Below are 19,678 nucleotides of genomic sequence, written 5' to 3' on the forward strand. Positions count from 1 at the left end.
TAGTGTAACAAGATGGCCTCACTTATGCTCACTTACACCCTCACTATCCTCATCACCCAGGGTGCGATGCCCTTGGAGGCTGCTGGGACAGTTCCTCAATCATTTTTAAGCACCTACTATGAGCCCAGCCCTGAACTAAGTGATTGAGATGTGTCATCTCTAAATGGTAAGAAGTATCATCCCCATTATACAGATGAGCAATTGTGCAAGTCACATACCTGATTGTGCTGCAGAGCCACAGGGACAGATGTAAGCAGTGGTGTGCTGGTAATACGTTTGAGATAGGAACGACTTTTCCCTCCAGGTCTCTTTTACTCCATGTTCAATTACACCCCCTCCCTCCTTTTCAATTCAAGCTGCCTGGCTTCCCAGTTTGCTTGGCACTGATTTCCAAAAGCCATGATTCTTTAAGGAGATTGAACTGGGATCCTCAAAAGCCCTTTCAGAGGCAAGGGCATCAAGAGTGGAGGCACAGACTAAAGGCCATGATTTAGCCATAGGTGTGTTTTGTGGAGCTGAAAAACTATGTTTCAATTAAGAATCAATTGCCACTATCAAAAAATAAAAATTTTACACCAAAGTTTGAATTTCTGGATTTTCTTGAAAATTCAGATGGTCAGACCACATCAGGTCTACATTCCTACACAGCAGCCACCAGCTAGAATTGAGCATCAGCCATCCCGTCCCTTAGAGAGGGGCTGTGCTCGCCCATTTCCACAGACCTCACTACTCCCTATTGTCTTACTACAACGGGCTTCACTCTTTTACATTCCCTGCCACATCTGTGAGTTTATCATCCTGATCAAAAAATGAAGAATTTACCCTAAGACTAGAAAACATTCTCCTAGGCTGACAGGAGAGAAAGGAGAATTGAGAGAGGGTTGGGAGTCTCTGGAGAAAGAACTGGACCTGAAGGGGCTACAAGGACTGATATAAGCAGTGTGTGCTGGTAAAAGTTTAATAACTGCTCTCCAGGAAATAAAAACGTGTGTGTCTATAAATTTTACTGGGATAAAGGATGTGTTTGTTGCACAAAATTTACAAATTTACAAATAATAATAGACACTTTATTGTAAATACTCTTTATTATAAATTCCATAGAGCCAATTAGTTCTCACAGAATATTTTTGTTAATTTTTTGCCAAACTCTTGAATCCAAAACCAACTATCACTGCAATTTAGCCATGACTTGACAAAATTAGACTATGGATAAATGCTTGATAACAATACGACTTGGCAAAGAAATCGCTCACCCCACTGAAGAACAAGTGTAGCTCAGACGTGAATGTGGTTGCAATTTTTGTTTACATTAATGAGAAAGAGGAAAGTAAAACGATGAAGATGTACGTCAGAGCTCCTTCATCTCTGACACGAGCAACTTGTTTGCTGAACTAGATAACAGTGTTCGAATACTGGAACAATATTCTCCCCATTTTTTGTGCTACTCACAATGTATTGGCTACAGACACATTTTTAAGTTTAATTTAACATTTTATCCATTCCAACGTTCTTAAGACTGGAAAATTGAGAGAACAAAAAATTAAGACCTGATTTGTAGTGTTCCTTAATCTCTGTGATGTAAATACACTCCCATGGTCAGTTTCCAGCGACCAAGCTGACGTCATTTAACGCAGAATTGGGAAGAAATATGCAGTTTCTCCCCTCTGTCCCTCATAAGATATAATAGATGTCAATAACCTCAAGAGCACAGACAATAGTAAAATGTAGTAAAATAAGAAAGTGATGAGTTTTTAGTATTTATTACCTTTGTTTTTAATATAATTTACTTAATTATACGTTTAAATAATTTAATTTTTTTAATGGCTGTGTTTAACAACCAGTTTGCAAAAATCCTGAAAATTTAACAATCAGCTTTCAGGAGCCAGTACAAGCCGGCCCCAGTACAGCACTGGATATAAGGGAAGCATCTAGAAATGAGGGGAGAGGAGAAGTTGAGGGCCAGAGTCCTGTGGGGGCTGCATCAGCACCCACGTGAGCACGCATGGTGACAAAGATGGTCCGACGCCAGCACCCTGGACCTACTCCAGCTCTTCGTTCTCGTCAGCACCCAGGAGCTCCTTCTTGCTGGACCCTTCCTTTAGTGACCTCCGGCCTCCATCTCCACTTGACTCACCCCTTGGGGGATGACCCTTTACAATGTCCCAAAGGTGAGGACCTGGGTAACACGGCGAGCAGAACCCCATGCCCCGACTAGCTGAATGGGACCCGATGAAGACTGTTCTGAAGGGAGACAGGGGTAAAACACACCCCCGGGGGTGTAATCATCCCCATTCTGCAGACGCAGAAACTGAGGCTTGAGGGAGTAGTTACTTACTTAAGGTCAACAGCTGCCAAGAGGTGGAGGCAACACGGACAACCAGGTACGCCGCCTCCAGACCCATCTCCTGTCTGCAAAGCCCTCCCTCAGCACCCTGGAAGCAGCTCCCGGAGCTCGGTGCACGCACTGTGACGCTCTTGGATTTCAGTGCACAGAACTCTGGAATCTCATTTACCTCTCCCCTAATTAAAACTCATATCCCCCGAAGAGATGACTAGCAACTTGAGAGCAGGGCCTAGGTTGGATATTTGTCATATTACCAGCATTTAGAATTCCAGCTCACTGGCGCCAGAAGAGATCTTAACTACTTGATCCAGGTCGCCCACTGTACATACGGGGGAAACCGAGGCCCACGGTCATTCAGCAATAACACCAGCAGAATCAGAACTAGAACAGTCTGAGTTGCTGGTGGATAATAAATATTGTGGGAAGGAGAATTAGAGGGGTTGAGCAAAACTAAGAACTAAGAACCAAAAAGCAGGTTTCTCTCTCACCAAAAGGTCCTCGCCAGGTGGAAAAAGAGAGTGGAGTCATGTGGTATCCTCAGTTGGATTTAGGGGTCATACCAGGAGAGACTTCCTGCCAGGGTTGGTACCCTAGATTCTCTGAGAAAGCCCTAGAGCAAAAGAGACTCCATAAGATGTTCTCCTTGTAAGTACTGCAGAGATTCAGTCAATGGGGAAACCGAGGCAAGAGAGCAGATCCTTAGGAACCCTCAGAGCCTGAGACTCAAAATGAAGACTTGGGGGTTCTCCGACTTTCATCCCTTTCACCCCAGCAATAAAACGTCTTCTGAAGCAGGGACAGCTCTTGAAGACCACCTAGCACTTGTGCTCCGGGGCCTAGACAAGCAGGAAGCTGCAGACTGTCTGCTGAAGCCATGGTTCCAGCATCTTCCAGGCAGATGGACCCCTCAGGAGGCTGCCGAGACCTCGATGCGGCTGTACTGGACGCCAGCTGAGCTCTGCCTGTGGCCAAAGCTCAGGGCGAACCTGTCGAGCACAGTGAGTGGAGTCAGAGGGTGGCAGGGCGTGGGGGCCTTCCCAGGGGAGACAGGAGTGGACCATCCCCCGGGACCCCCACCCTACCCCACCCCCACTCCTACGCTGCCCTTCCTGCTTCCTGCCTTAGTGTGAGCATTTCCATCTTCTGGACTGCTCTGCCCTGGTCTCCCTGTGTCCGCCCTCGCCCCCCACAGCCTGTTCTCCATCATAGCTGGAGGGACCTTTCTAAGCACAGAGACCAGCTCCTGTCACTCCTGCTTAGAAAGAGCCCCTTATCATGCTCAGCCTAACATCCAGGCCCCTCTCTGCGGCCGGCCTCTCCCACATCACCTCCTTCTGCTCCCACTTGCTCGTTACCCCCGGCCACATGGGTCTCCTGTCTCTCTCATCAAATTACCCTACTGGTTCCTACCCCAGGGCCTTTGCTTTTGCTGTTCCCTCCCCTAGAACACTTTCTTCCAGCTCTTAGAAAGTTTGGCTTTCTCTCATCATTCAGGTATCAGCTCAACTGCTGCCTCTTCAGAGAGGCCTTCCTTTCCTTCAGTAGAGATAGATTCACCGATGACCTGTGATGTGCCGGGCACTGCCCTAGGCCCTGGGAATAGAGCAGCGAATGACACAGGTACACAGAAATATCCCCGCAGTCATGAAGAATTTATGGTAAATTTGGATCATGAATGTACCTGTGGTACACCTGTACTCTAGCTAAAGACACTGGACACCCCCCAAATCCACGTTCTGATGTGTTCACTTTCTGATAGGTTAACCTGCCTATTTTCCTTACAGTATAAATGCCACTCTGAAGTTAACTTATTCGTGCATTTATGTGTTTTGTAGTCTCTCTCTCCCTTACATTAAAATGTACCTTCCCTCTAAGTCCAGAGACAGGGTCTCTCTTGGGCACGGGTCTGTCCCCAGAGAACAGTACAGTGCCTGGCTCCTAGCTGGCACTGGAAAATATTTGCTGAAAGTGGACAAATGGATTCCTGAGAAATTGGGATAAAAGAGGGATTTCTGAAAGTTCTTTTTTGTGATCATATCATCCTGGGAATGGACGGGTCTCTTCTGAACCTAAGTAACCTGATTAGAAAGAGAAAGGAACAACCCCACTGACCACAGATTGCAAGAGGGTCTGAGCCCCTTGGTTACTAGTATGTCCCTAAAGGAATTGAGGAAGTGGACAGGTAAGATGCAGGCCCCTATTTCCCACAAGCACTGAGGCGTGAGGACACGAAGAGAAGTAAGCCCCAGAGCAGTGGATGTTGGCTCTATCCAGCATCCATTCTCCCATTTCCTTCCGGAATGAGGTCTCCTGTGCTGCGTATGGTTTTGGTAGGACTGTCAATCAAGGAGCTTTGCCCTATCCTGGCCAAGCTGGGGGCTAAGGGGTGGGCACAAAAACCAGGCTTTGGCCAATCAGACTTTCTCCAGGGAATGTGACTCTCTTATGGAGCAACAAAGCACTGAAGACAGTTGGTGCTGAAAAGACTGTCCCCTTAGTGCCTGCTGTCAGCATCCCTGGAACCTCCCTTGTCCCCACGCTCCCCAAGGTCAAGATTCTCTCTCTATCTCTCTGTGGCCTCTCATATTAGGGGCCCCTGAACTACAAGGACTGGAGTCATGACTCCCCCAAACTCAGACCTGCCTCTGGCCCCTGCCAAAACCCCTAACTTCCTGTCCTCTCCAGAGGTCATGGCAGACCCAGCCTCCTTTCTCCAAGGGCTGGCCAGGCTCCCCCATGTGGTCCTGAGTCCCCAGATCCAGCGTGACACTCCCTCAGCTGCAATCACGTGCTGCCTTCCCCCCAAGCTGGCTTCCACCTGCCTCTCTACCTACTTTGCTCTTTGTTCTGGAGGAGGGGTCTGGAATCTTCTCCCAGGAAAGCCAGTATGGCAGAGATCCCAGGTGGCTCCTGGTGTCTGTACCTCCTTTATGTCTAGTAACAGCACTCTTGATTTTCAGCTGGGTACATGGCTACTCAGACTAAAGATAATGTTCCTCAGCCGCCCCTGCATGGAGGGGTAGCCAAGTTCTGTCAAAAGGGATGTGGGCGGAAGTGATGTGTGCATCCTGCAGGTCGGGTCCTCCTCTTCCCCTGCCCTCCTGCAGGAATGTGGTGGCTCACGTCACGGGCCACGTGGAAAAGGTCATGTTGAATAGACGGCAGAGCAACAAGACAGAAGGAGCCTGGGACTCGGGATGACCTCTCGGAGCACAGCCCTGGACTCTTAACATCTGGACTATTCCAAACAGCCAAATCTATTTCCTAACTAATGTGGCTGGGTTGCCGAGGGGCCTGCAGCAGGTGCCATCCAACAAACTCGGGGTGTTCAGCTGGCAGAGAACACTCCGGGGTGGGGTGGACTGGGTTAGAGGTTTTTACACTGGACTAATGCTGCATCCCTGCAGGGGCCACGCTGGGGTGGGACTTGGCAGACAGCTGCAGGGAGGCGATTTCCAATTCAGTATTCGATTGATTTCCTTTTTAATCTTTTAGAGCCTCCCAGGAATAGGATGGTAGTCGGGAGCTGGTGACTCCCTTTACTGCAAGCAGTAACCAGGGCATTTGCCAAGGATGCTCAGGATTATAGTGCTTTCATGTCCCTTCCGATCCTCTATTCCTCTCTTCTCTTATTCGAACGGCCCAAGGTCCCATGATGCTAAGATTCTGAACTCCTCTCTGGGACCTAAAGACCTTACGTGACCTACCTCCTACCCGCTTAGCTGATCTGATTTTCTACCCCTCCTCCTTCCTTCCCTCCCTTTGTTCCAGCCACACTGGCTTCCTTGCTGTTCCGTGCACATGCACATACACTCCCAACCTCAGGGCCCTTGTACTTGCTCTTCTCTCTGCTAGAACTCTCCTCCTCCTCATCTTTACATGGCTGCCTCCTTCTCAGTAACTTAAATTGCACCTCCTCAGAGAGGCTGTGCCTCTCTGACCACCTACTCTAATTTAGCCACACCCCCTGCCCCTCTGTCCCCCTCTCTGCCAATAGGGTTCTCTCAATGAATTTTGCTGTTTCCTTTTCTTCCAACTACACACTACTCACTGAAATACTCTTGTTGATGGCTTATTTGTGACCCCTCCTCCACTAGAATGGAAGCTCCGTGAGGACAAGGACCTTTTCCCTCTTAATCTCGGCCACATTTCCTACGGCCCAGAACACTGCATGGTACATAGCGGAGACTTAATAAATATCCTCCAAATGAGTGGATTAAGCCCACAGTTCTTTGTGTGTGATTTTAAAAGGCCACAGTTATATTGTTTTGTTTCTCCAAGCTTCCACAACTGTAAGAGTCTGTGGTTTTAGGATTGTACTATTCTAACCTCCGGTGAGTCCATAACTGTATGATTTTAAAATTCCTATGAGCTGGGCCTTAAAGTCACACGAAACTCTGCTGTAGGAAGACACCAAACAACTCAAGGAAAACAGCTCATGTATGAAGACAGGACAAAACTCATGTGTCCAAGCAGGAAGAGAGACAGGAAGAGAAGAAAAAGGCTTTCCTGCAAAGGGCAAGTGTGAGGACTAAATGCTGAAGCGAAGTGCTCGGGGATGAGGCGACTGTCTCCCCAGGCCGGCCCTGTCCCCGCTTACCGTCTCCTCTGGAATTGCTGGTCTATCTCTGCCAACGACTGGCCTTTTGTTTCAGGGACACACAAATAGATGAAGCCCAGGCCGAGGACGGCGGTCAGCCCGTACAGCAGGAAGGTCCAGGACAAGCCGATGGCGCCTGGGGACAGGGGGCGGGAGTGTGGGTGGGGCGAGCCGGGGCCAACTGGCCGGTCCACCCACAGCAGACTCTCCAGACTTGCAGACTTGCATTCTGCTGACTTGCAGAATGGCCAACAAGCTGTCAGATAAGAACCTTAAAGCAGGAGGAGGGCTGCTTGTCCCAGAGGCAGACACGGGCCGGGGCCCAAATCCACAAACACAGAGAAGGGCATCTGGTCTCTATGGGAAAGCCCACTCGCCCACTCGCCCACACCTACAACACTAACCAGTGACACGCGCTGTGTCTGCAAACGTGAACGGGGCGGGGCGGGGGGGGGGTGCGGCGGGAGATGACATTGACCTCAGCAGCAAAACAGCTGCAGGATGCGGCCCTGGCAAAGCCCAGCTCTGGAAAGAAAACCCTCAGAAATTCCATGAATTGCTAATTCGGTGAATTGAGCGTTCAGGGAATTGAGTTTCGGCCAACTCTGTCTGACTGGTCGTCGGGGAGAGAGGACAGAAGCCTCGGTATCCCAGCCGCTCCCTCTTCCTGGAGCCTCGGCGGGGGGTGGGGACAGGGTCTCAGAGCCAGCAACCAAGACCCCCGGGACGACCCTGACTCCTCTGAAGTCAATCAACCCAAGACAGAGAAAGGAGGCTGTGAAGGATGGGGCTTTGTTGGGGCAGAGGCAGAAATTATGTGTCAGACACCACCGCCATCTTCACCTCTAACAGCCCTGGCCACACCTCCTCCGAGCAGCCTGCCCAGACCAGCTTGCCCTCCACTTAGTTCTTATAACGGCAGGGCACGAGCTGGGCTGGGAGGCAGAGGGCTGGGTTCTAGTCTTCTCACCCCGCTGGTCTTGGAAGGCCGTTATTTCCCCATCTGTGAAATGGGGATGAGAAAGATATGATACAATTCTGATAAACCCTCCCTTCCTTCTTTTTTTCCTTCTTTTCTTCCTTCCTCCCTCACTCTCTCCCTCCCTTCCTCCCTGTCTCTCACTCACTCCTCATTCCACCTAAGGGGAATGTTCGAAGACTGAGGCCGCAGGAAGAAGCTTGGATTCCCTAAGACTGGGCGTGGGAGACAAGCAGGGTGGATGGGTTTTTCTACCAGTGTTTCTCACAGTCCCCCAGGGGTGGCTATGCCTTTGAGGAGGAAACACTTGGCTGCAAGAAATGGGAAAATAACTGAACCCTGAGAACTGAGCCTGTGGCCCACAGTGAAGGAGCCCCGCCTACTTTGGCCCCAGTGACCAGTGGCCTTGGGCCACGAGCATCTCAGCGTCTCAGAGACCCTTCCCCGGTGTTCTGGGCCCATATAATTCCCAGCCCACCTCATCACTGCTTAGACTGGGTTTGAATGCTAGGTGGAAAGAGATGATGCCACCCAAACTAGATCTGAGAAGACCTTCCTGCTGGCAGGAGGGCATGAGCCAGTTTGAGCTGGTTTAGAATAAGAAGAAAAGGTTGTGGCTCCTGCACCTGCTGTGCTCACCAGCACTGGTGTAGACTATCACATGTTATCAGGCCTGGAGAATTTTACAGCGTGTCTGAGGGTTCTGGATGTTGTCAGACACTTTTGTGGAGCTTCTGCACCAAGATTTATTTGAAGAGCAGTTCTGTTGCTACAAATAGGAAAATTTTAAAAACTCCCCTGCTTTAGAGTGGGTACTTTGGGCTACAGAGAAGAGAACGGATTTGTCTGGGGGAGGGAGGGCAGAGCCCCACACTCAGGTCTCCAGATTTCCGCATCCCCCCCATCCGGAGTTTGCTGCCTTCCCCCCACCACACTAATCAGAGATGGCTTCCTGGAGGAGGAGAACTGGATGCTTCAGCTCTTCCCCTCCTTCAGCCTCACCTCCCAGGCTGCCAATCAAGCCAGCCCACCCACTAATGGGGCCTGGAATGAGGTGGAAGCTTCAGTCATATCTTCTGTTGTCTTTGTCTCCCAGCCTCTCCTCCCCCTTTTTCTGATAGCGGCACTGCAATTTTCCTTTGGGGAACCATCCCCCTGACCCCAGTCCATGCTGTTGGGTGAGGCTGTCCCCACCCCGTGGCTCCAGAGTGGGTATATGCCCAGGCCTGGGCATTCGAATATGCCAGCCCTCCAGCTACAGTGATTGGTTCAGGGATGGGCATGTGACCTTGCTGAGCCAATGAGAGTCACTCCCGGGACTTGAGCAAGAGCCCTGGGAAAGAAATGCTCTCCTGTCACGGGGCTGCCAAGCTGGAGATCTGCTGGCCGCCATCTTTGCCACCGTGAGGGGGTCTGGCTGCGAATGAAGCCCGCAGCGCGGGAGGCAGAGCCGAGAGAGTGAAGGATGGCCGACAGGTTTGTTGGAGTCATCAAACACATGGCTCTGACGTTTTGTTGGAGCCTCTGGATCAGCTGTGCTTGAAGCCAACCACCCTCTTCTCTTCAGTGATTTCAGACAAAAATATTACCTTTTGTTCATAAACTGGTTTGCACTGGGTTTTCTGTCACTTATACCCTGACAGATACAGAAGCCGTGGCTCTGTCTGGAGGAAACTGTTCCTGGATCTAGAAGGAATTGGGCCAAGGAATTAGGTCAGAGAACTCACCGATGAGGTCGAGGAAGAAGAGGCTGATGAAGAGGTTGGCGGCCCAGTTGAAGCTGTTACAGAAGGCGAAGGCCCTCCCTCGGATCTCCACGGGGTAAATCTCGCTGAGGACAAGCCAGGTCACTAGGACAGGAGAGCAGGGAGGGCTCCTAGGCTGCGGCCAGGACCTGGGGCCTGGCACCCATGGTCCAGCAGGCCGTCCCCCCAACAGTGTGGTTTAAGCAGAGCGGCAGGCTCCTGACAGCCAGTTCTCCCTGGCTGCCTCCCCACACGCCTGTAAGAATCCTCTAGAGTGACCCGCGGTCTCCGTCCGCCCCGGACTGAGGGGTTTCCTGGGACACGAGACCTTCAGTGTCCTGGGCAAACTGGGATGGCTGGTCACCCTATTCATTAAATTCCTTTCAAGTAAACCCTCTTGAGTGAGCTATCCAGGGGCACATTCAGGTTTTATGAGGCCTGAAGCTTAACCGATTTGGGGCCTTTATAAGAAAAAAATCACAAACAAAAAACTAGGCCCCCGCCCTCACAAGGAGTGCCTGCAGTGAGCTGGGAGCCCCGAGGCTTAAGCTTCACGCGCTTCTTGGTCAAGGCACCGCCAGTGTCCCTCTGAGACCCTGACTGATTCGGTCCCCAAGCTTCCTGCTAGAAGGCGTGGAAGGCTCCAGAGTTACCTGCAAAAAAACTCCCACCTACCTGGTCCAAACCCAAAGGAGAAGGCGCTCACAAAGACCATCATGCAGACCAGCGCAGTCCAGTGCAGCAGGGCCTGCTCTGGGGCGGGAGAAGGGGACGCGGGGGAGGCGGGGCTTAGGGCTGGCAGGAGAGGGGCTGTGGGGTTCCCAGCTTTGGGATGAGGCTTGGTTTTCTTAGAGGTTGACAAGACTGGCTCCGCTTGGCTCTTGCTGATTGTTGGCAGCGGAGGTGGCGATATGCCCCTTGGCAGGCCAGAGTCCCCAGAGAGGCCTGACAGCCTGGTGGCGTTGGGCATGGCCAGGCAACTTGGGCCCGAGTCCATGGGCACAGCAAAGCTGACGAGGCCCATGCCGCTGACAGACAGGGCCATGAGGGCACAGCCAGCTAGTAGCAGGGCCCTGCGGCCCGCTCGGTCCACCAGCCCCATGGCGGTCAGGGTAGCTGCCACCTTCACGGCGCCAAGCCCCACAGAGGCCAGCACAGCTGAGGATCCCCCTCGGAAGCCGACCGAGCGGAAGATGGTGGAGGCGTAGCACAGCACATTGGGCTGCCCTGTCAGCTGCTGGAAAAGTACCAGCCCCAGCCCCACCGTGGTCCTGCCTCGCATGTTATCCCGCGCCCTGAAGAGGTCCAGAAAGGAGTATCTTGGCCTCCCCAGGCCCAGCTTGGTGGCTTCACCTCCCTGGAGAGGGATGAGGTCCTTGTGGGCTGCAGCCTCATCTGTACGAGCAGGGAGAAAGAGGAGGCTGAGGGATTGCAGGAGAGCAGGCGCGGCGGCCCAGCCAAACATATGCCTCCATCCCCAGGGGGCACCGGCCAGTGCGTAGTTGAGTGCGTAGGAGAGCAGGATGCCCAGGGTGATGCCTGCCTCATAGAGGGACACCAGCACTCCCCGCTGCCGTGGCCCCACCAGCTCTGACACGTAGATACAGCAGGCCATGGAGGAGAGGGAGATGGCGAAGCCAGCTGCTGACCGGCCCAGGACCAGCCAGGTCAGAGAGCCAGCCAGGCCCAGGCTCAGGCTGCCTGCCAACAGCACCAAGTTGCTCCCGAGGATGGCTTGTTTCCTGCCATAGCGGTCTATGAGGAAGCCCCCTACCAGGGAGGCGAGGAGAGCCCCCAGGAGCAGGCTGCCCACCAGGAGCTCCTGCTCCAAGCAGCTTAGCCCGAAGTCAAGCTGCAGTGGCAGCAGGGCACCTGATATGACTGCCAGTTCATAGCCAAAGGTCAGGCCACCCAGCAAAGACACAGAGGCACACAAGGGCAGGAGCGGTAGGGGGCGGCCTGGAAAACAAAAGCGATGGGGCAGAGTTCAGGATGGTTCCTTGCCAGAGATCCACCCATCCAACCTCCCCTCCCTCTGTCAACCCCTCCATCTATCCATCCAGCTACTGCATCTACTTATCTATCCATTCATCCATTCTCTACTCCATCCATCCATCCATTCATTTATTGACCCATCCATCCATCCATCCATCCATCCATCCATCCATCCATCCATCCATCCATCCACTTCTTCCTTCATCCATCTCTCCCTCCACTCATCTGTCTACTTTATCCATTCACCCATCCATCCATCTATCTATGCATCTATCCACTCCTTCCTTCATCCATCCAGCCTTCTATTTATTGATCAATCTATCCATCTATCCCTTCATCATCCACTCCTCCATCCATCCATCTGCCCCATCCACCACATCTTCTTCCATCCATTTGTCTGTTCATCTACTCCTTAATTCACCCAACCATCCATCTATTTATTGATCCACCTGTCCAAAAATACATCCATTCATCCACCCATCTTTGTATTCCATTCCTTAGGTACCCATCCATCCAGGCACCCACCCATCCATCCATGCATCCATCCATCCATCCAATCATTCAAAAATTTATTTATCTGGCATCTACAACATGCCAGGCAGTGTTCTCAGGGCTGGAAATACAGTGGTGTTGTCAAGGACCTCACATTCTAATAGAAAAAGGCAGATGATAAACAAATAAATGCATAATATAACTTCAGGTGGTGACAGGTGTCATTAAAAAAAAAAAGAAAGCAGGGAAAGGGGATTGAGAGTGATGGAGAAGTTCTATTTTAACCAAGGTAGTCAGTTAAGGTTTCTTCGAGCAGAGATACGAATGAAGTGAGGGTGAAAGCCATGTAAAATCTGGGAGAAGAACATTCTAGACACAGGAAACAGCAAGAACAAAGGCCTTGAGGTAGGATAGTTTTTGGTATGTTTGAACAACAACTATTAATAGCTCGTGCTTATATGGCACTTACCAAGTGCCAGGCCCTGTTTTAAGAGTTTTACATGTATTTACTCATTTAATTCTTGCAACAACCCTATAACATAGTATTATTAGCATCATCCTCCAAGGCACAGAGAGGTTAAGAAACTTTCTCATGGTCACACAGAAAGTAACTGGCAGAGCTCACGTGGCTAGAGAGTGCAGCCTTTTAATCACTGTGTTATTCAGCAAGGAGCTCAGAGTGGCTGGAGCCCAGCGAGTGAGAGTGGCGGAAGATGATGAGGCAGGAGAATTAGGCATGGGCCAGATCAGGCGGAGCTTGGTAAGTCATGAGGACAGTGATGAAGTTCATTCTCAGTGGATGGAAGCCCTCGGAGGCTTGAGCTGGGGAGAGAGATGATCCATGGTGGTCACCAGCACATGTAGATATCGGGCACTTCAAATGTGGCTAATGTGATGGAGGAACTGAATTTTTAATTTTAATTAATTTAAATGTGAGAATAGCCACATGTGGCTAGTGGCTACCATATTGGCAGTGCACTTATACAGGTTACTCTTAATTTTTAATTCACACACTTAAACTTAAATATTTCTGGAAGCATCTAGAGTAATCCAGCAGTATACATCTCACCCACCCCACCCTGGACCTGACAAGAACATTCATAACACTATATAGCCAGGTTTATTGAGTGTTTTCTCTGGATCGGGAGCTGCTGTGAGCCCTTTAAGTGCAATAACTCATGTAATCCTCACCACAACTTTATGAGGGAGGTGGGCTTCTGTAGGATTTGTGAATGAATACACTGATCATCAGAGACGTGAATGACTTGCCTAAGGTCAAAAGTAGTAAGTAGCTGGGCCTAGATTCAAAGCCAGGCGGTCTGGCTCCACAGTCTGTACCCTTACCCACTCCATTACAAAACCGTGGCATGATGATGATTTCGCTCTGTTCTCTCTTCTGCCTCGTCCCATCTCTGTTATGCAATTTTTGTGCAGGGGGAGGAGTTTCATGGGTGGAGGAATCATTCTCCCCTTTCTCCTCATCCTTCTCCTGACCACCCCTGCCCCGCAGGGAAATAACCCCCTACCATTCCCTGGCTGGCCTCGTCCTTCCTGTTCACGACCATCAATAAACCCCCCAGGGAAGCTGCCCAGGTCCTGCCCGGTCTTCAGCTCCCTGTGCCCCGCCTCCCTCAGTTCCTGGTGTTTACTGCAGAAGGGAAGGTTCTTCCAGGCCATATGAGGCAATCAAGTGAAAACACAGAATTTGTTTGCCATTTCCTCTGTTCCTCTTGAGGTGAGAGGGAACCCAGCCAAGGGGCTCAGAGGCAAAGTCGACTGTCCACAGGCTCCGCTGGAAAAGGCCTCAGGGCAGATCTGGGTCACAGCGGTAAGAGCAGAACAGCAAAAATAAGATAGTAACAATAACAGGTGTCTTTTATTGAGCATCTCCTCTACGCAAAGACTTTAGGTGCCTTCTCTCAATTCTTCTTCATAACAACCCTAGAGGGTACTGCTACAATTATCCCCATTTTACAGATGGGGAAATGAAGGCTCAGAGTGTGCTCGCAGCTGAGAAGCAACAGGATCAGGACTCAAACACTGACCCATCTGACTCCCAAAACCAGGTACTTAAGAGCTTTGCTGAACTGACTTCAAGCAAGAGCCAATCAGACATAGGTGGGATGTGAGAGAAAGAGCAGGGGTGCGGGGGCAGAGTGCAGGGGAAATAAAGCTCTCAGGAAGACCCCAAGTCACACAGTTGTGCTGAAAGGATACTGTCGCAGGAACTATGAATGACAGCCTCCAAGGAGTCAGGGCCATTAGAAAGACATTCCCTTCCTTAAGCTTTCCAAGGCTCCCTAACTCGTTGGCATGACATCCCAGGCCCTTCAGGAGCTGGTGTCCCCAGCTGAACCCTTCAGCCACTTCTCCTCCCCGCCCCGTCCCCGCTCCCCACCTGCCTCCCACACACACCCTGCAAACGCTTGTTCTGGCACACACCATGGATTTTCATGCTGCTCTGCCTCTGCATGTGCGGGTCCCTCTGCTGGCACTGCCTGTGTTCCCAAATGCCCACTCATCTCTTCAGTGCCAGCTCACGGTCACCTCCCCGAAGGGCCTCCAGTAATACAGGTCTGTTATTTGGCATTCATCCTCATCCTCTGGCGGAAAGCTGCCCTTCCCTGTCCTTTGCCTCTGTCTCCCGATCTGGGCAGAAATGACTGTCCCCACTGCCCAGCTCCAAGGTTGTGTCTATGACCCAGATCCCACCAACCAGCAGGCTCCCGGCCCCGGGCAGCAGTGAACGCCACGGGGCTGAGCCTGGGCCAGTGAGGGTTGGCTCAGCCTAGGGGTGTCTGATCACTGAGGGCGCTAAGCTGGTAGTTTACTTGCCTGGAGCAGCTGGGGGCCATCTTCCCCCATGAGGTATTTCCGACAACAATGCTTGAGCCCCTAGGTCCAACCATGCCTGAAGCCACGGACTTTTCCCAAAAATATGCTTTTTTTGTTTAAGCTAGTTTGAGAGAGGCCCTCACTAATTCCCATACATCTTCCTCAACTTTCCAAGCCACATTTTTCACTTCCAACCAACTCTGCATTCTCCTTTATTTGCTCCCACCATATGGCGAGTTCGTTGACGTGACCTCCTTATTAAACTGGGCAGGGCAGAGACGGGGACTTACTGTCTCTGTGCCTCCAGGGCCCCAGCCCTGCTCTGACACCCAAGACAGACTCAATGAGGTTTCTGCCCAATGAACCAATGACTGAGTCAGAGACCGCGGCGGTATCACCACGTGGCATTCTAGGGGCTGTGTCAGGTGCATTTGAACCTAAAAGAAAGTCACATAGCGGCCAGACGGACCCTGTGAAAGCCTAAGGCAGGCCAGGTCACTCTGCTCAGAGCCCTCCAAGGCTGCCACTTCACTCTGAAAAATGCCACAGTCCTTACACTGGCCTTCCAGGCCCTGCAGGGCCTGCCTCCTCGCCCTCCGCTCTGGTTCTGGCCACACCAGCCTCATCGCTGTTCCTCCTCACTCCAAGGGCATCTCAACTCAAGGCTTTTTACCAGCTGTCACCTCTGCCAGGGAATCCCTCCCCCTCCATTCCACTTGCTCCTTCCCTTCCTCCCTTGGGTCTTTGCTCAAACTTGACCTTCTCGGAAGGCCTTCCCTAGCCCTCTACTTAAAGGCGCAACCTCCCACAGCACCCAGCACTTCGTATCACCCTTCCCTGCTTGTTTTTCTCCATCGTACTTATCGCCATCTGAAATAACTACATTTTTTATGTTTTTATTGGTCTCCCGGACCAGAATGTCAGCCCCAAAGGAACAGGAATTGTTTGTTTGTTCAGCTGTCTCTCTGATGCTGAGGACAGTTCCTGGCATACAGCAGGCACTCAGTAAATACTTGTTGAATAAACAGATGATCGAATGAATGAATGAATGAACTGTGGGGACGTAGGGAATTCAGAGAGAAAGGATCCTGGCCCTTGAGCATCTGGGGAGGTCCAGGGCCTGGAAGCGGCCATGCACAGGAAGTGGAGTGAATCCTGGCCCCCAAATTAGGACAGCCCAGCCTGGAGTTAGGAACCACTCTCCTTTCTATGGCTTTCTTGTCTAAGTGTAGGTTGTATGTGAAGCCGTCTCACACTAGAGGAAATCCCTTAGTCCTCCAAGCCCCTCACTGTGGAGAGCAGAGCTTCCAGGGAGAGAATCAGAGGGCAGGTGGAGGGGAAAAAACCCAGGGTTGGGGTTCACGTATCACCAGTTGCAAGTCCCAGGACGCCTTCTGTCGGTGACACCAGAGCAGCATCTCAATCAGAAGTCACGATGCACTGGGTCCCTCCCCGACCAGAGAGGGCTTCCCCTGAAGCCCCAGGGAGAAGCCAGGAGTGAAACGGATCTATGCGAATAGCCTCACCCAGAAGGCTGGCTTCCAAACGTCCCCAAAGAGCTAATACTCAGAGTGCTCACAATGGCCAGCCATCCCTCCTCTTCTAGAAGCCATACCTGTATCAGCTGGCTTAGTCCCTACAGCAGCCCTATGACACAGGCACTGTGGTCATTCCCATTTTACAGATGAAGCAACCGAGGCTCAGAGAAGCGAAGACATCTGCCCAAGGTGACAGTTTGCAAGTGACAGAGCAGAGATCTGAACTTGGGCAGTCTGACTCCCAATGTTGGGTACGATTAAAAAACAAAAGCTCACGTTAACTGACCATTTACCCAGTGCAGGTGGTGAGCAGAGCACTTTAAGTTCATTTTCTCACCTCCTTCTCACGGCCGCCCTGTGATAATGGTATTTTACAGTAGCCATTTTATAGATGAGGAGATAAAGTCAGAGAGGTTGACCAAATGATGCTCCTGGGAAGTGGGAGGATGGGGGCTGGAACGTAGGTCTTTCTGACCCCCAAATTTATATACAGGGCCCAGTCTCTGGACCCTGCCACGAAGAAAGCAGCCTGGGAACTCTGCGGAGGATGGAGCCTAGTTATTTTGTACCTTCCCCTGCTCCCCCACCCCTGCCCAGGCTCAGCCCTGCCCACAGTAGATGCTCAGTGAGTAGCTGTTGAATTAACGTAGGAGGCAGCAGAGGGATAAGAGGGGCAGGTGCAAGGGGCCGGGGCCAATCTCAGTGTCCTTGGGAGGACCTTGACCTCTCTGGGCCTCCATCTTCCTCAGGCTCTGGGGCAGTGTGCCCCGGTGAGTAAGAGCATGGACTCTGGAGCCAGAGCTGGAGTTGGTCACCAGTTGTACCATTACCCTGTGCATGAGAGGCTGGGTGGTACAGTGGTTAGGAATGCAGACTGGAGCCAGAGTGCTGGGGTTCTATCCCAGCTTCTCCCCTCCATAGCTGTGTGACCTCAGGCAGCTCACTTAACCTCTCTGAGCCTCTCCATCTATAAATGGGGCTAGTAGTCATACTTACCTCACATGCCTGTCTATCTTATAGCTACTGTTAGCTATTATGATTCTCCACAGAATAATGCAGAGTGAGTTTTTAAAACACAATTCATGCAATGTCCCACCCCAGCTTAAAACCTTTCTCCAGCTTCTCACATCATTTGGAATAAAATCCAAACTTCTCACCATGGCCTACCAAGCCTTGCACAATCTAGCCCCTGCCTACCTCTCTGACCTCCCTTCCACCTCTCTCTCCTTGCCCACTGTGCTCCAGCCACATTGGCCTGGACCACACCAGCTTACTCCTGCCTCAGGGCCTTTGCACTTGCTGTTCTTGCTCCTCTCCCAGATCTTAGCAAGCCCACTTCTTTTGAGTAATATCTCAGCTCCAATATCTCCTACTCTGGGAGGCCCTCTCTGCCTGCCTACCTACACAACCTGCCTTCCTTATCACTCTCTGTCATGCCACCTCATTATACGTGTTCCTGAGCACCTTATCACTCTCTGAGATTATTTTATTCATGTACTTGTTTATCTTCTCAACTAGAATGTCAGCTCTATGAGAGAGAGGTTTATTATCTATTTTGCTCACCCTGAGTCCCCAGCCCCTAAATCAATGTCTGCCACATACTAGGTGGATGAATGAATGAATGACCCTTTGAGGCTTCTGAATCCAGAGTGAAAAATTGAAAGTTTGGTCCCCTGTAGCAACAAAGAAATTCCCTACTCCCCCCACAATTCTGCATGCCAATCTCCTCTGTCTCCCCTCTACTGAATATCTCAGGGGCAGAGGTTTGTCTGTTCGATCCAAGCAGCATCCTCAGGTCTGGGGCACAGAAGTGCTCAGCAAATTGATAATGAATTTGCTCCTTTCCAAGCCTCTGTTTCTTCGTCTGCAGAACAGGAACAATTTCACTTGCCTGGGGTGGTTGCAAGGCTGAAAGCGGTCAGGCGAGAGCCTGGCCCCAGTGAGCGCTCAGTATCAAGTAAGGAGCCCTCTCGGGTCACTTTTTTCTGGGCAGATAGGAGCACGGAAGGAAGTGTGCCCAAGTCGCTTCCCAGCCCCCAGCCAAGGCCTGCGGTCCGGGGCTCGCCGCCGAGCGGGCGGTGTCGGGCCGGGTGTGCAGCGCGGGGGAGGGCGCGCGGACGCGGTGGCGCCCCGATCGCGACTTACCCATGGCGAGCGGGGCTCCGGGGCGCGCTGCGGGCGCTGGGGGGCCGGGCGCGCATCCCGGGCCGGAGTCCCCGCCGCGGCCGCCCACAAACTTTCCGGCCCGCCTCCCGCCTCCGTCCCTCCCTCCCTCCCCGCCCGCAACGCCGCCGCCGCCACGTCGCCGGCCCTAGCCCCCGGTGCCTGGAGGCGGGACCGAGGGGCGCCCCGGACCGCCCCCGGCTCGGCCGGGCCTGGCTGTGCGCCCCCACCCACCGTCCTCCCCGTGGGGAGGGCAACCCACATGCTGTCCTCCCTGTCCTTCCCGCAGGAAGGGGACACCCCAATCACTGCAGTCCACACTAGTGTGGTCTCTCCAGCCAGCCTGTGTACACACACACTCACACTCGTGTGTCTACACTGACCGGACAGGCACACACGCCCACTTAAGCCGCTCAGACGCTCTCCCGTGGATTCATCGTCCATTCATTGGACACTTAGGTGGGGACACCTCCCAAGTGCCCACAGGCACAGTGCTGGGCCTTGGGGAAGGGCTGGGAGAACAAGATTTTTTTTGTTCTTGTGGAGTTTGCTTTTTAGTGGAGGAAGGAGAAAAATAACTAACTAAAGGAGCTAGAGAAATGCCAGCCAGTGATAAAGGCTAGGCAGAGAATTAAACTAGGGTGATGGGGTAGGCATTGGCATTCGCTCCCAGGTCTGGGAAGGCTGTCTGAGGAGGCGATATCCGAGGAGCGCCCAGCACTGTGCCTGTGGGCACTTGGGAGGCGTCCCCACCTAAGTGTCCAAGGAACGGCTGATGAGTCCAGGGGAGAGTGTCTGAGCAGCTGAAGTGGGTGTGTGTGAGTGTTTAGTCAGTGTAGACACATGAGTGTGTACACAAGCTGGCTGGGGAGTGGGAGGCTGGTTCCAGAAAGACAGAAGAGCGAAGGCCAAGGCCCCGGGGGGAGGGAGCTGGTGGAGTACAAAGAACCACGGAATGGAAGCCAGAGCGTCTGGAGCACAGGGGCT

The 19,678-nt window shown here is 52.1% G+C and overlaps 1 protein-coding gene across 1 annotated transcript; it reads right to left on the reverse strand.

Annotated features, from left to right (window-relative positions):
• Positions 1-1,076: 1,076 nt before the first annotated feature.
• On the reverse strand, positions 1,077-18,710 carry SLC2A10 (solute carrier family 2 member 10). Its single transcript, XM_058562560.1, has 5 exons — positions 18,674-18,710; positions 10,344-11,627; positions 9,651-9,773; positions 6,945-7,080; positions 1,077-3,330 (listed from the first exon to the last, which is right to left on the reverse strand). Exons 1-5 carry the CDS (start codon positions 18,675-18,677, stop codon positions 3,252-3,254), a joined length of 1,626 nt encoding a protein of 541 aa, XP_058418543.1. The 5' UTR covers positions 18,678-18,710; the 3' UTR covers positions 1,077-3,251.
• Between the last annotated feature and the right edge of the window lie 968 nt (positions 18,711-19,678).

Source organism: Diceros bicornis, chromosome 19, assembly GCF_020826845.1.
Source record: "Diceros bicornis minor isolate mBicDic1 chromosome 19, mDicBic1.mat.cur, whole genome shotgun sequence".
NCBI lineage: Eukaryota > Metazoa > Chordata > Mammalia > Perissodactyla > Rhinocerotidae > Diceros > Diceros bicornis.

Coding starts and splice junctions, on each gene's coding strand:
- SLC2A10 (XM_058562560.1), bottom strand. Junction 9,774..10,343: donor CTCCTTTGGGTTTGGACCAG/GTAGGTGGGAGT, acceptor CTCCTGTCCTAG/TGACCTGGCTTGTCCTCAGC. Junction 7,081..9,650: donor CTTCTTCCTCGACCTCATCG/GTGAGTTCTCTG, acceptor CCCTGTCCCCAG/GCGCCATCGGCTTGTCCTGG.